Source organism: Anolis carolinensis, chromosome 5, assembly GCF_035594765.1.
Source record: "Anolis carolinensis isolate JA03-04 chromosome 5, rAnoCar3.1.pri, whole genome shotgun sequence".
In the NCBI taxonomy this organism is placed as follows: domain Eukaryota; kingdom Metazoa; phylum Chordata; class Lepidosauria; order Squamata; family Dactyloidae; genus Anolis; species Anolis carolinensis.
In genome coordinates this window covers 79753012-79766377 of record NC_085845.1, presented here as the reverse complement: position 1 = coordinate 79766377, position 13366 = coordinate 79753012, and the positions used below count along the sequence as shown (strand labels likewise).

The window sequence follows — 13366 nt, the reverse complement described above, 5'->3', positions numbered from 1 at the left end:
CATCATGTAAAGACCCAGATTTTAGAAGAAGATATTATCTTGAGCGCTATGCAATTCACCTAATCATGTTCGGCAGCCTGGCTTATCAGCTTTCACCCTTAGCTGAAGAAGGTTGTTGTTGTTATTCTATTTGCAACCTTTCCAATTATGTTTTTGGGTGAAGAGAGTTGTAAACCCAAGGCATCTGGCAGGTGCAAAGTTGGAAAGGGTTGATTTGTTTGTACAACAAATTGTAAAAGATTTCTGTATAGTATACTTTCTCTCTCTTAGTAACAAAACCATTGTTAGGTAGTAGGTTGTCAATGAGCTCCGGGTACCACAGGACTGAGCATAAACGTGACGGGGAAAAAATTAAATTGAAAAATTCATCATTTTCCCTGTCTTCGAAGACTCAAGCACAAAATGCTAATGTTGGCCTCAGAGGGGAAATAGTCCTCCTGCATATTTGAGAAAATGTGAAACCCTTTCAAGGAAATCTAATAAACATAATAATCACAGCCTGCTGACACAAAGAAAAAGGGACCTCATTCGCTCTTTCTTTTTTATGCTGCAATTTAGTGGCCCCTACTGATTTACAAATTGGATCGCTATAGTAAATTACCCATTCTCGTACCTGTGAAAGAAAGCACTGAGATCCATATTTGTTTGGGGTTCTGCTTAAATCAGCAAAAATGATAAATTTGATGGTCTGAAATTGGAAATACCAAGGGCTTTCTGCAGTGATTGAGCAAAACGTCTCCTCTTGTAATTTATTGTGACCCTCTTTCATTCTAGACACTTTGTATGTCTAATATTTATTTCAGCACAAATTAAATTGCTCCCTCCAATATTGTCACATTCCAGGTTTTATTGATGTTGTCAAAATCAAATTGCTATCCCCCTGCTTGGATTCAAAACAGTCACACCAGTTTATATTGTAAGGGAACATCTGTTATTAAACCTCTGGTTTCTTTTGTGTTTCCATTCTTGCTTGAGTGGTTCAAGGCACTGGAATCAATGTGATCATTTTGATGGGGGTTGGTGGGAGAGAAAGCATAGTATTTAGGAAATAATTAAGTTAAATGAGGACTGATGAGAAGAGATGAACAGGATTGTGTTTATTTGCAATTGAATCGCAGTGATGAACATCAGCCCTCCATTATGCAGCATATTCCATTGTTTTCCTGTATCAATGATGCAGCTAAGCATTTAGCTGTGGGCCTGCTTCTTTCTCACCACAGTGTATGAGAAAGGGTATATATGCAATAAAATCCTTTTGGGTCAGGGACTGTGTAAGAATGGAATATAGAAAATGTTTTTAAAGTAAGAATACAACTTTTTAGGGACAGTGGTGCTACAACACAAAGTGCATAGGTAGGTACCTCCTAAAATACATTCAATGGGGTTGCCAACTCAGGATATCTTGGAGATTTCAGTGCCAAAACCTGGTAAAGGAAGTCAGTGTACATGAGAGAATGAAGGGTTTCCTTTTGAAAATGGCAGATCTCATATTGCAGGTTTTGGTTAAAAGTAGTTGCTTCAGCATTGTGTTCTGGTATGGGTATGTATGTCTGTGTCCCTTCCCCTGATAATAGACTCCCAGAGACAACAAAAACGTAACCCTATTATTTGTTTTTAAGATGATGGAGTTAAGCAAATGTGTGCGCACAGATTCTATAGCAAACTGGTCACTTTCTTGAAATCTCAGACTTATTCCAACCTTCTGTTGTGTTTTTGTCTCCCATACGTTGCCCTCTGGTGGTCGTTTCTATATTTTTAAATGGAGGATTTAAGTTCTGCTTTTCTAGTTCCAAGTAGTTTTATAGAGGTCTTTCTGTAAAGCTGGAAATCCTCACATCACAAGCTCGTGCTCACCTGAATGTCAAGAGTCCCATCCTGTCCTTCCAATTTCCCACTCACACCATGACTTTTTCACCACATCAATTTCTTCCATCCCTCACTTAATTTTTGTAACATTTAGTGAAAAAATATTGTAAAGTTGGAAACATTTTTTGCTCTTTTCTTTGGCCTCCCCTCCAACATTTCAGAGATGGAACCAGAAAAAATGTGGCCATACAACATCATAGTGTTAAGATGGCATGAGTTATTAATGGGGAAGGACATACAAGTTAGGAGAGAGTGCAGCAGTTTGCTTTTACATGTGCAAATGACAACATTCTGTCCCTTCCTGCCCTCTCCTGCTGCTGAGACAATTGAGTGCAAACTACTTTTGCACTTTGAACTCAGAATCCAGTGACCGAAGTAAGCCAGGTTGAAAGAGAAAAGTGGGAGGAGAAAGAAACTGGGACATTTTGAAAGCAGATTGACAAATGGGATGGAAAAGGATTACAGGTAATTGGGACAGCCTCTGCCAAATCTGGAGGGTGTGATAAAAGCATTGGAATTAAATCACTTATCTATTCTGATCTGTCTTTCTCTGTTATGGAAGCAGTGGAACCTCCTGGGATCATGGTATGAAAAGTGATTTCTTTTGGCTCAGGAATCTAATTCTGAAAAGCAATTCCTCCTTTGCATGTGATAAAAAATAACCAGAAGACTTAAGACACAAATGTCAAATAGGTTCAGAATTGCTTTCTGACATTCTCACTGACCCCAGTGTGTGCCACTCTTGACTCCCTTGTGTATAAAAGTGAGTTGCCATAAAATCTGTATTTAGCAGATGTTGAACAATCTGAAGAATATTTGGAATGAATATGAGGGAGACATTTAACCTTTCCTTGATCTATGTGTCACCTTCACTGCCACCATTCTATCTAGCCCTGAGGAATGGAAATCGGATGTGCAACTTAGAGTGGGAATCATATGTCCTCTATGTAATGTCAGACTGAAACCTACAACATTTGTCACCTTTGCTGTGTAGGTTAAGGCTGATGTGAATTAACAGTCCAACAATCTCTGCATGGCTACAAAACGCTCGGATTTAAATAAATACTTATTATTGTTAGTATTTTATCACTATCATTCTCATGACAGAAGAGCTTACTCAGAAGATCTCAAGGCATGGGCACTCCCATATAGCGTTCATGATTACTAATAATCTAGTGGTCATTTGTTAAATATGTCACAAAATGTTATAATTGTTGGCTATCACATATTTTTAATGCACCAGTAGACATTTTCAAACAGTACTAAACGATGGAACCTCCGTGGGCTTTTTACAGGAATTCCTATTATTTGAAAGGTTTGCACACCTAAAACCATTTTTGTTACTGCACTTGTATCTCACCTTTTAAAATACTTGTCCCTGGTAGCCACAGTACAGAATTCATGTGTTGTTGAAGGCTTTAATTGCCAGAATCACTGGGTTGCTGTGAGTTTTCCAGGCTGTATGTCCATATTCCAGAAGCATTCTCTCCTGCCGTTTCACCTAAATCTATGGCAGGCATCCTCAGAAGTTGAGGATGCCTGCCATAGATGTGGGTAAAATGTCAGGTGAGAATGCTTTTGGAACATAGCCATACAGCCTGGAAAACTCACAGCAACCCAGTAAAGAAACCTTTACTCTACCTTTGTTCTAGCTCACAAAATAGATGGAGAAGTAAATGCTCTTTGGTATTTTTCAGTTTACCCACAGTCAATGTAGTGCTTAAATCCACTGGAAGTTCAGATGGCATTTAATGAGGCAGCATCTGTTGCTAGATTAGTGATATTCTCTGTACACTGTGATCTGACTTTCAGGGATACACACTGGAAGAAAATACTTGAACTTACACCTGCCCAATATGCAACCCTTTTATGGAGGAACGCTTGCATTTATAAAGATTTATCTCTGGTAGCTTTGATGAAACTTAACTGGATTAGTTGAAAATAATTTGATTTATCTTGGCAATGGATAAGACTATAAAGGAAATTTTCCCTAATGTCTTTAGTTTCATTTCACCTAAAGAAAGGCACTAAGTCCCTGAAATCAAACTACTTGGGATTAGTTGGTTAATTTCATTTTAGCAGTATAAATACAATTTACCCAATCATGTTTACTTGGAGAAATGTCCCACTGAGTTTGATCAGATTGATTTTTAAGTATTTCTGAACACAATTCCAGCCTAGCAGCACAATCCTACATACGTATGCCCCAGAGCAAGTCCTGTTGTGGCCAGAGTCAGTTCAGTTTCAAGAAGGGTGTGATTCGTTCCATAAAACTTGACACAATTCTTTCTTTGAGAAACACAAACCCAGGAGTTTGTGGATCCTGCCATGCTGTGAAAATATGCATTGCCAATCTGATATCAGTGTCAGTAGTCCTTTCAGCTGTAAGCAGAAACTGTTTACTGATTTAATAGTCCTCTTGTCCACATAGTTGGTAAACCTTGTTCACATATTCAACACACTGCTAAATATTTCTGCCTTTGCCTCTGACTGCCATGCTGTAATCAAACATGGAAAAAGCTTATTAAACAGTTCCCAGGCCCTACTTCATTTCTGCAGGATGTCCTGCAGCACATTTTGCTATAGTTTTTCAATGAATATTTCATAGATTCAACCAATTCAACATAGTTTATGGCAGCCACAAAAATGAAGTTTCTGGAGTATAACAACTACTTTGAAAGTAAGTACCGCCCAATTAAACAGGAAACAACACTTTCAATCCCGGAATACTTTGGTGTGAATGAGTTAAAGTGGACAGGAATGGAACAAATATTCATAGGACACAGAAATCATGTTGGACACTTTTTATGACAGAAGAGGCATTTTTGTGAAGATTTTTTTTGAGTGTTTGGTTATTTATTCTATACCCATAAAATTTCCAGTGGACAAGGGGCATTTCTATCCTCCGAAACACACAGGAAATCCAGAGGAAGTTGCAGAAGAATTAATGCAGTTTGACACCACTCTTGCCATGACTCAATGTGATAGTGTAGTTGTAGTTGGGTGAAGCACCAGCACTCTGCCAGAGAAGGCTAAAGGCCTCGTAAAATGACAACTCTTATGATTCCACAGCATTGAGTCAAACTGCATCCATTCCAATATCCTGAAAGAGAGCTTCCCTGCTTTAAAAAAAAATTAATCAGTATGGTACTGTTCCATTATCTAGGAGGAGACCACTAGGGGCTGATAGAGAGCGAGAAGGCTAGTCCATTTTGGGGGGGGGGGGGAGTTGAAGGAGGAATATGTTTTCCCTGGTTATCCCCCCTACCCCCTCCCCATATCATAAATGAGGGTTGTTTCCATGATGGGGGTAATAACAAGAAAACAGGAGGGAAACAGGGTTTTCCTCCAACAACTCACCTTCTACCCTCATATTATTTGGCTACCCTTTTCTCTCTAGCACCTTCTAGTGGCTGCTGCCCAGATAATGGAAAAGCATTTTTTTAAATTTTATTTGAGTCAATTTTTACCCCGCCAAGGCGAGACTCAAAGCAGCTAACAATACAATAAGAACATACAACGTAAATATTAAAACACGATACATTCGTTATAGCAACCTGACTGTCTAAAAGGGTCAGCGATAAAACTACAAGTATAACATATTTATTAACAGTACCCTGCAAACATTCCACAGTGTAGATCAGGCATGAGCAAACTTAGGCCTTCTAGGTGTTTTGAACTTCAACTCCCACAATTCCTAACAGCTGGTAAGCTGGGTTGCTGTGAGTTTTTCGGGCAGTATAGCCATGTTCCATAATTATTCTTTCCTGATGTTTCACCTGCATCTGTGGTAGGCATCCTCAAGAGGTTGTGAGGTCTGTTTGAAACTAGTCATGCAGGGTTTATTATTTATTATTAATTAATTGATTTATTTAATGTATATACCACTCTTCTCCCCCAGGGGGACCCAGAGCGGTCTTACACAATTGCAGAATTAGATGTCACATATAATACAAATGTAGTAAAACCAAAAATAAAACACAATTAAAAGCTGGTATCCAAATCAAATTAAGATAGTAATAACCACGTGACCATTACAACAGGGGCAGTAGAACTGCACCAAAGTCAGAGCCAGTCGGTGTTTGATTTCATATTAATCCACAAAATTAATATATGAGCCAAAAGCTTGGTCCCACATCCAGGTCTTCAGCTGCTTCCTAAAGGACATGAGTGAGGGGGCTTCCATAAGCTCCCTTGGCAAGGAGTCAGTTTATATATTTGTGGAATGTCCAGGATAGGATAAAGAACTCTTGTCTGTTTGAGGCAGGTGTGAATGTTTCAATTGGCCACCTTGATTAGCACTGAATAGCCTATCAGCTTCAAGGTCTGGCTGTTTACTGCCGAGGGAATCCTTTGTTGGGAGGTGTTAGCTGGCCCTGATTGTTTCCTGTCTGGAATTCCCGTTTTCTGAGTGTTGCTCTTCATTTACTGTCCTGACTTTAGATGTAAGCCTTGGTATTTCTTGGAGTTGAAGTCCAAAACATCTGGAGGGCTGAAGTTTGCTCACGCTTGGTGTAGATGTATCCTGAAAGAGAACTTCCAAAAAATTAATTAGGACAATTTCTTTCCAAAAAATTTCAGCGGGATATATAATAATAATAATAAAAATAAAACTTTATTTATACCCCGCCACCATCTCCCCAACGGGGACTCGGGGCGGCTAACATGGGGCCATGCCCAGAGCAATACAATATAATAAAATATAAAAACAACATATCAATAAATATTCCGCCAGGGAATTCTGAAAGCAGAGCCTTCCGCCCACCCCTGCTGCCTTCCGTTGGACTTGCCCATTGCGGAATGACAGGGCTGGATGGGCGTGTACCATTCCGGGCTGCGGGAGGGGAGGGGGCGTGGCCAGCTCGCTTCTGAACTGTAGGGAGATGCGGAGAAGGCGCCTACGCACGGCCGGTCACGCGCCCACTTTGTGCCAGGGCGGGGCCGGAGGAGGCTGGCCGCGCCGCCCCTTCCACGCATGCCTACTCTCGCGCGAGGCTCACCCCCTGACTATAGACACAACAGGGGGGACAGAGCGGCTCGGGCTGGGCGCCACATCCGGTTCCTGTGGGGTTTGCCTCGGAGGGCGGATGGAGCGGGTTCTGGAGCGCAGAGCCGGCGAGGGGCGAGCGGGCCAATGAGAAGCGCGCTCTTGCCGGCCTCCTCGCCTTCCGCCTCGGCGCAAAGGCGGAGGAAGAAGAAGAGGAGGAGGCGGCGGCAGTAGTTCCAAGGCAGAGGAGGGAGGATGCTGTCCGCCCTGGCCGCCCGGCGCAGCGGATGGGGCTGCCTCTACCAGCTGCACCTGCTGCGGCCCAGCGCCAGGGGCCTCCCGTTCGCCAGGGCCGGCTGCCACGGTGAGCTGCTGCTTGTTGTTGTTACCTGCCCTCAAGGCGACTTCGACTCATGGCGACCCATTGGCTGAGATTCCCAGGGCTTCCGCAGACTCAGGGCAGTGGCTTCCTTGACCGAATATATCAGGCATGGGCAAACTTCGGCCCTCCAGGTGTTTTGGACACCCAACTCCCACAATTCCTGTCGAAAGCTTTCATGGCTGGAATCACTGGGTTGCTGTGAGTTTTTTTCGGGCTGTCTGTTCTCCTGACGTTTTGCCTGCATCTGTGACTGGCATTCTCAGAGATTTGTTCAGAGGTGTGCTGGAAATGAGGCAAGTGGGGTGTGTATATATCCGTGGCATAAAAAATAATCCTTGTCTTTTTGAAGCAAGTGTGAACGTTGCAGTTAGCAAGCTTAATGAAGGAGCCCTCGGTGGTGCATCGGGTTAAACCACTGAACTGCTGAACTTGCTGACCCGCTGTTAGCCCCAGCTTCTGCCAACCTAGCAGTTTGAAAACATGCAGATGAGAGTAGATCAATAGTTACTTCTCCGGCAGGAAGCTAACAGTGCTCCATGCAGTCATGCTGGCCACATGACCTTGGAGGTGTCTACAGACAACACCCGACTGTTCGGCTTAGAAATTTGAGATGAGCACCAACCCCCAGAGTTGGACTTGAATAAACGTAGTGCCAAGGGGAAACCTTTACCTTACTTTTAGCAAAGTCAATAATAATAATAACTTTATTTGTAAAAATACAATTCAGAACAGAAGAGAAAACTGGCAAAAGAAGCCTCTCCATGGACAGTTCCTGAAAAAAAATTGAGAGCAAAATTGACAAGGAAAAAACATGGATATGGCACACAAATGGAACTTTGAGAAAGGAGACAGAGGACCTGATTCTTTCAGTCCAAGAAGAAGCAATTAGAACGAATGCCATCAAAGCCAGAATTGAAAAGTTGGCTAGAAACTTCTAAGTGTAGACTCTGCAAGGAAGCAGACAAAACGATGGCTCACCCCCTCAGCTGCTGCAAGAAGATCGTGCAGACGGTCTACAGGCAGAATCATAATACCATTGCTCAGATGATCCATTGGAACTTGTGCCACAAGTACCATCTATTGTGACAAAAAACTACTCCTGACCTCATGATTGTGTTAAAAAACAAAGTGTGGATCATCAATGTTGCAATCCCAGGCAACAGCAGAATTGATGAGAAGCAACTGAAAAAGCTGACATGATACGAGGATTTAAAGATCGAACTGCAAAGACTTTGGCACAAGCCAGTAAAGATGGTCGCAGTGGTGATCCGCATACTAGGTGCTGTGCCTAAAAACTTTGGCCAGCACTTAAACACAATTGGCGCTGACAAAATGACCATCTGTCAGCTGCAAAAGACCACCCTACTCGGATCTGCACACATTATTCCCCGATACATCACATAGTTCTAGACACTTGGGAAGTGTCCGACATGTGACCCAATGCAACAACCAGCATAGTGATCTTGTTTATCGTGTACTAATTATATATCAGCAAGCAGAAAGGTGAAGTGTTGTGTGGCTGCAAAAGAACTGTGAGCTTAGCAGGAAAAGATGAAGAGTTCAATATTTAAAGTTACAAAAGTTTTATTTACAAATATGAACTACATTCCTTAATAGGAAAGAATTGGGTCTAAGCTTCTCTCTAGCTCCATAACTTCTAAGTTCCAAAACCCTCCAAACACTATATCTCTTTTTCAAACAGACAGAGAACAGAGAGATCTGAGTGCAAAGATGGAAAAAAGCAGAAGTCTCAAGCAAAGGCATGCAACCTGAAGAGTATCTATTCTACACTACCAATCAGGATGTGAGTAGAAAGAGAGAGTAAAATATATACATTCCAACTGACATTCAGGAGTCGGGGGGAAGGGATTCCCTCAGCCTGTTTTAGAGCTGACTCACTGTTTCCTCATTAGGACTGTAGACTTGGGCAGTGTGGGGTTGAATTCCAACACCAACCTGGACACAGAATATTATTTGAGAACACAGAAATGCTGGACCACTTTGACAACCATCATGTCAGATTACACAGAGAAGCCATTGAAATCCACAAGCACTGAAACGGGAATTTCAGACAGTAAACAATCAAATGCCAGGTAACACTTCTCCAACAAAGAATGCCCTCAGGCAACAACAGCCAGGCTTTGCAGCTGCAAGACTAAATGCTAGTGAAGCTTGCTAACTACAACATTCACAACTGCTTCAAACAGGCAAGAGTTCTTTCTCCCACCATGGACATTTCACAGATATATATACACTCCAAAGAGCATGAAAGGCATTGCAGATTACTTCAACCAGAGAAGTCAGCTATAGCAGAACACTTGATGAACCAACCTGGATGCAGAATATTATTTAAGAACACAGACATGCTGGACCACTCTTGACAACCATCATGTCAGACTGCGCAGAGAAGTCATTGAAATCCACAAGCATGTGAAACATTTCAACAGAAAGGAGGAAATCGTGAAAATGAACAAAATCTGGTTACCAGTATTAAAAAAAACTTACCAGAATCAAGATAGTAAATAAAGAACAACACTCAGAAGCAGGGGAATTCCAGATAGCAAACAACCAAGTGCCAATTAACACCACCCAAACAAAGGATGCCTCCAAACTACAACAGCCAACAAATACCCTTCCTGATCGACTTTGCAACTGCAAGGCTACTTAATGCTAATCAAGCCTGTTAATTGCAACACTCATACTTTCCTCAAACAGACAAAAGTTATTTCCCTCTTTCTGGACATTCCACAGATATTCACACACCACACTTGCCTCATTTCCAACAGACCTCTGAACAAACCTTTGAGGCTGCCTGCCATAGATGCAGGCAGAACATCAGGAGAGATTGCTACTGGAACATGACCATACAGCCTGAAAAACTCACAGCCTTGAAAGGCTTCAACAACACTTTGTGACTTAGTGTTATATGACATGCGGACATGCAGGCCAACAGCACTTGTGACTCTTAGGTTGGGAAAAGGTTAAAGGACATTGTCAAGTCAAGTATCACATCCGCAAGCCTTGGAACTGAACTGAAACCCCACTTTGCTGACTGAAAAGTGTTACTGTATCCCACCTCCAATCAGCTCTAGTTATGATGTCTAAGAATGAGCAATACAGGAGTTGTAGTCCAGCACCTGGAGGGCCCCATAAAATGAAATAGAGGGCCAGATTCAGCCCACCTAGGCCTGCTTACTTCAGTTTTTAGTAGAGGCAGTTCCCGGGTTGCAAACATCCAACTTACAAATGACTCCATTAAGAATGGGGGTGAGACAAGAAAGCAAGAGAAATCTGCCCCTCGGAAGGGAAGTTCACACTTGAAAGAGTCATCATGGGGAAAAGGTGTTTCCACACCAATTCTTGCTTCCACAACAGGCCAAATTTTTCAGAATTCAATGAACACAGGGACAGAAAGTTAGGGGAAATCTAAACAGGGGCACAGACAGTAAAACAAACACAGCAGGGGTGTTAACCCTCAACAATGTTATTCAAAGATACACATTTGCCCTCCTCTGGACACATTTCAACTTGTCAGTATCTTTGAATTGTAATGCCCAGAACAGGTCACAGTATTCCAGGTGAGGTCTGACCAAAGCAGAATAGAGTGAGATTATGACTCCTTTGATCTAGGTATTGTACTCTTATTTTTCAGCCTAGAATTGCATTGGCTTTTAAAGTTCTGTATCATACTGTTGACTCATATTCAGCTTGTGGTCTACTCAGACTCCTAGGAAGGAGGATTTGCTTTATTGAAGCAGATACATTTGAAACAGACACTTTCCTCATCTGAGGCAACAGAACAACGCAAAAAGAACTCTGGTGTGTCAGATAATACATGTTGAAAACTGTTCTTTTCTAACTCTTAAATGAGTTTTCTTTTTCTTTTTGCTGATTGCACATCACCAATTAATAATCACAGAGAGGAAGGTGGGGAGACAAATATCATTTTCTCTGAGCTTCAGGACCAAACTATAACTTCAGTGTACACATTCAGGCAGATGGAAGTCCCATTCTTGATAAATTCCTCTTTTCAAGGCCTAAAAGCTAATCTGTGAACCTTAGTGAATTATTTTGTAGTACCGCACACTTTTTTAAGCTGCATTTTTTGCAGAGTGTAATGTTAAACTGGTTGATAATCTTCCCCAGAACCCCATTTTATTTTGTTTCCTGCACAGACCTATTTTATATCAAGGCCATTATGTGCAATTTCCTCTTGGTCTGTTAAGAAATATATATATATTTCTGCCATTTGCTGGTGCTCTTGAGTTGAACTAGTGACATTCCCTTATTTCATTGTGTAAATTATGTCAGGAAAAACCATTCATGGTCCAGTGTGATGTTTGGCTGGAATATAGGAGATTTGAATACTAGTCACTTGAGTCATGACATTGGCAGAATACACTAACTAAAAGAATGAATATGTTTGTGTTTATTAAAAGCATTTTCTCATAGAGTTTACATATTAGAAGTACAGTAGAGTATCACTTATCCAACATAAATGGGCCGGCAGAACGTTGGATAAGCAAATATATTGGATAATAAGGAGGGATTAAGAAAAAGCCTGTTAAAGATCAAATTAGGTAATGATTTTACAAATTAAGCACCAAAACATCATGTTATACAACAAATTTGACAGAAAAAGTAGTTCAATATGCAGCAATGCTATGTAGCAATTACTGTATTTACGAATTTAGCACCAAAATATCACATTGTATTGAAAACATTGACAACAAAAACATTGACTACTAAAAGGCAAACTGTGTTGGATAATCCAGAATGTTGGATAAGCAAATGTTGGATAAGTGAGATTCTACTGTAAGTAAATCTGTAAAGTACGTTGCATATTCTACTTGATAGATGGAAATTAATGCCTCCTGTATCTGCTAGTGGGATTTATTGAGGCAGCAGCTAATTTTGGTGTAGGCTCTTAGTTACAATTACTGTACAGTATATAGTAATACTTGTTTTATAGTATAGAGCATTTATGGAAGTCTATGCTTATAAAAAGATGAATAGCTGAGCTGGAGACACACTTGATAATTCTCCCCTGAAAGCTTTATAGAATTGTAACGCTTTAACATTTGAGAAACCTCTCTGGGTCTCTTTTGCACTTCATTTCTGCTTTCTTTGTAATTTCTTTAAAATTATTGAGATTTTGGGGTAGATGTGGAATTTTAATCCATTTTAATATTTAATGGTTTTAATAATGCAAATACTTCAATTGTTTTTTAATTTTTATATTTGTATTTTAACTTCATGCATTGATGTTTTAATTTGAATCGTGTCATATTTATTGTTAGCTGCTTTGATTCCCAATATTGGGAGAAAGGTGAGATTATTTTAAGTTAAATAAAAGATTATATATAGTACATTCTGTACACCTTATATTCACTTAATCTATTTATTGTTGGCTGGTGGTGTCTGTAGTTGATAGGAGCTATAGTCCAACATGTCTAGAAGACCACTGGTTTTGGGGGAGATTGCTGGATATAAACAAATATTTTGGCTAAATCCTCTAGTTATATGTAAATTTCTATACTGAATAAGTGATTCCCCCTTTTGGGTAATGTGGAAAGTCTTTGTCAATCTTCCCTTTCTATTACTGGCATTAGCAGGACATTTTTATTCATGGTTATGATACTTCAGGCCATCCTCCAATTTACTGTGTAAGCATTATATCCTTTTTCCCAACTACTATGTTTATGTTAAGTCCATGTCGCAGTTAACCTATGTCTTCCTCTGTGGTCTTTAATGTTCAGTGGTCCCCACGAGATTTTGTTGCCTCCAACAACTTTAAAATGTATTGATTCTTATTTTCTTCAGGATGGCAGATGCCTATTACACTTGGAAATCCACTACCCAAGCTGCCAGGTAGTTATCTGCCTGTTCATTCAAGTCAAGTCAGACTTTATACCTCTGATGGACAGAAGGACAGCACTGGAGCACAAGATGCAAGCTCCCCACGTTCGGAAGGCAGTGCGCAAAAGACAGCAACAGGTATGCCTACCTTGGCTTAGCCTTGTTCTCTTCAACAGTTAGAAGGGATGACAACTTTCAATCCAGAGATTTCTTGGTTTTTAATCCTCTTGATGTGCCTCTTACCAGTAAAGCTCATGAAACGCAATTGGATT

At 40.8% G+C, this 13366-nt stretch overlaps 1 protein-coding gene across 1 annotated transcript in view; it reads left to right on the top strand.

The window, feature by feature from the left end:
• The first annotated feature begins 6822 nt into the window (after positions 1-6822).
• The window catches only part of slc30a9 (solute carrier family 30 member 9), a 42302-nt gene continuing 35758 nt past the window's right edge, over positions 6823-13366 (top strand). The window contains exons 1-2 of the mRNA XM_003221548.4: positions 6823-7217; positions 13059-13232. Coding sequence (XP_003221596.2) covers positions 7109-7217; positions 13059-13232 — 283 coding nt within the window. The 5' untranslated portion in view covers positions 6823-7108. The remainder of the gene's footprint in view (positions 7218-13058; positions 13233-13366) is intronic.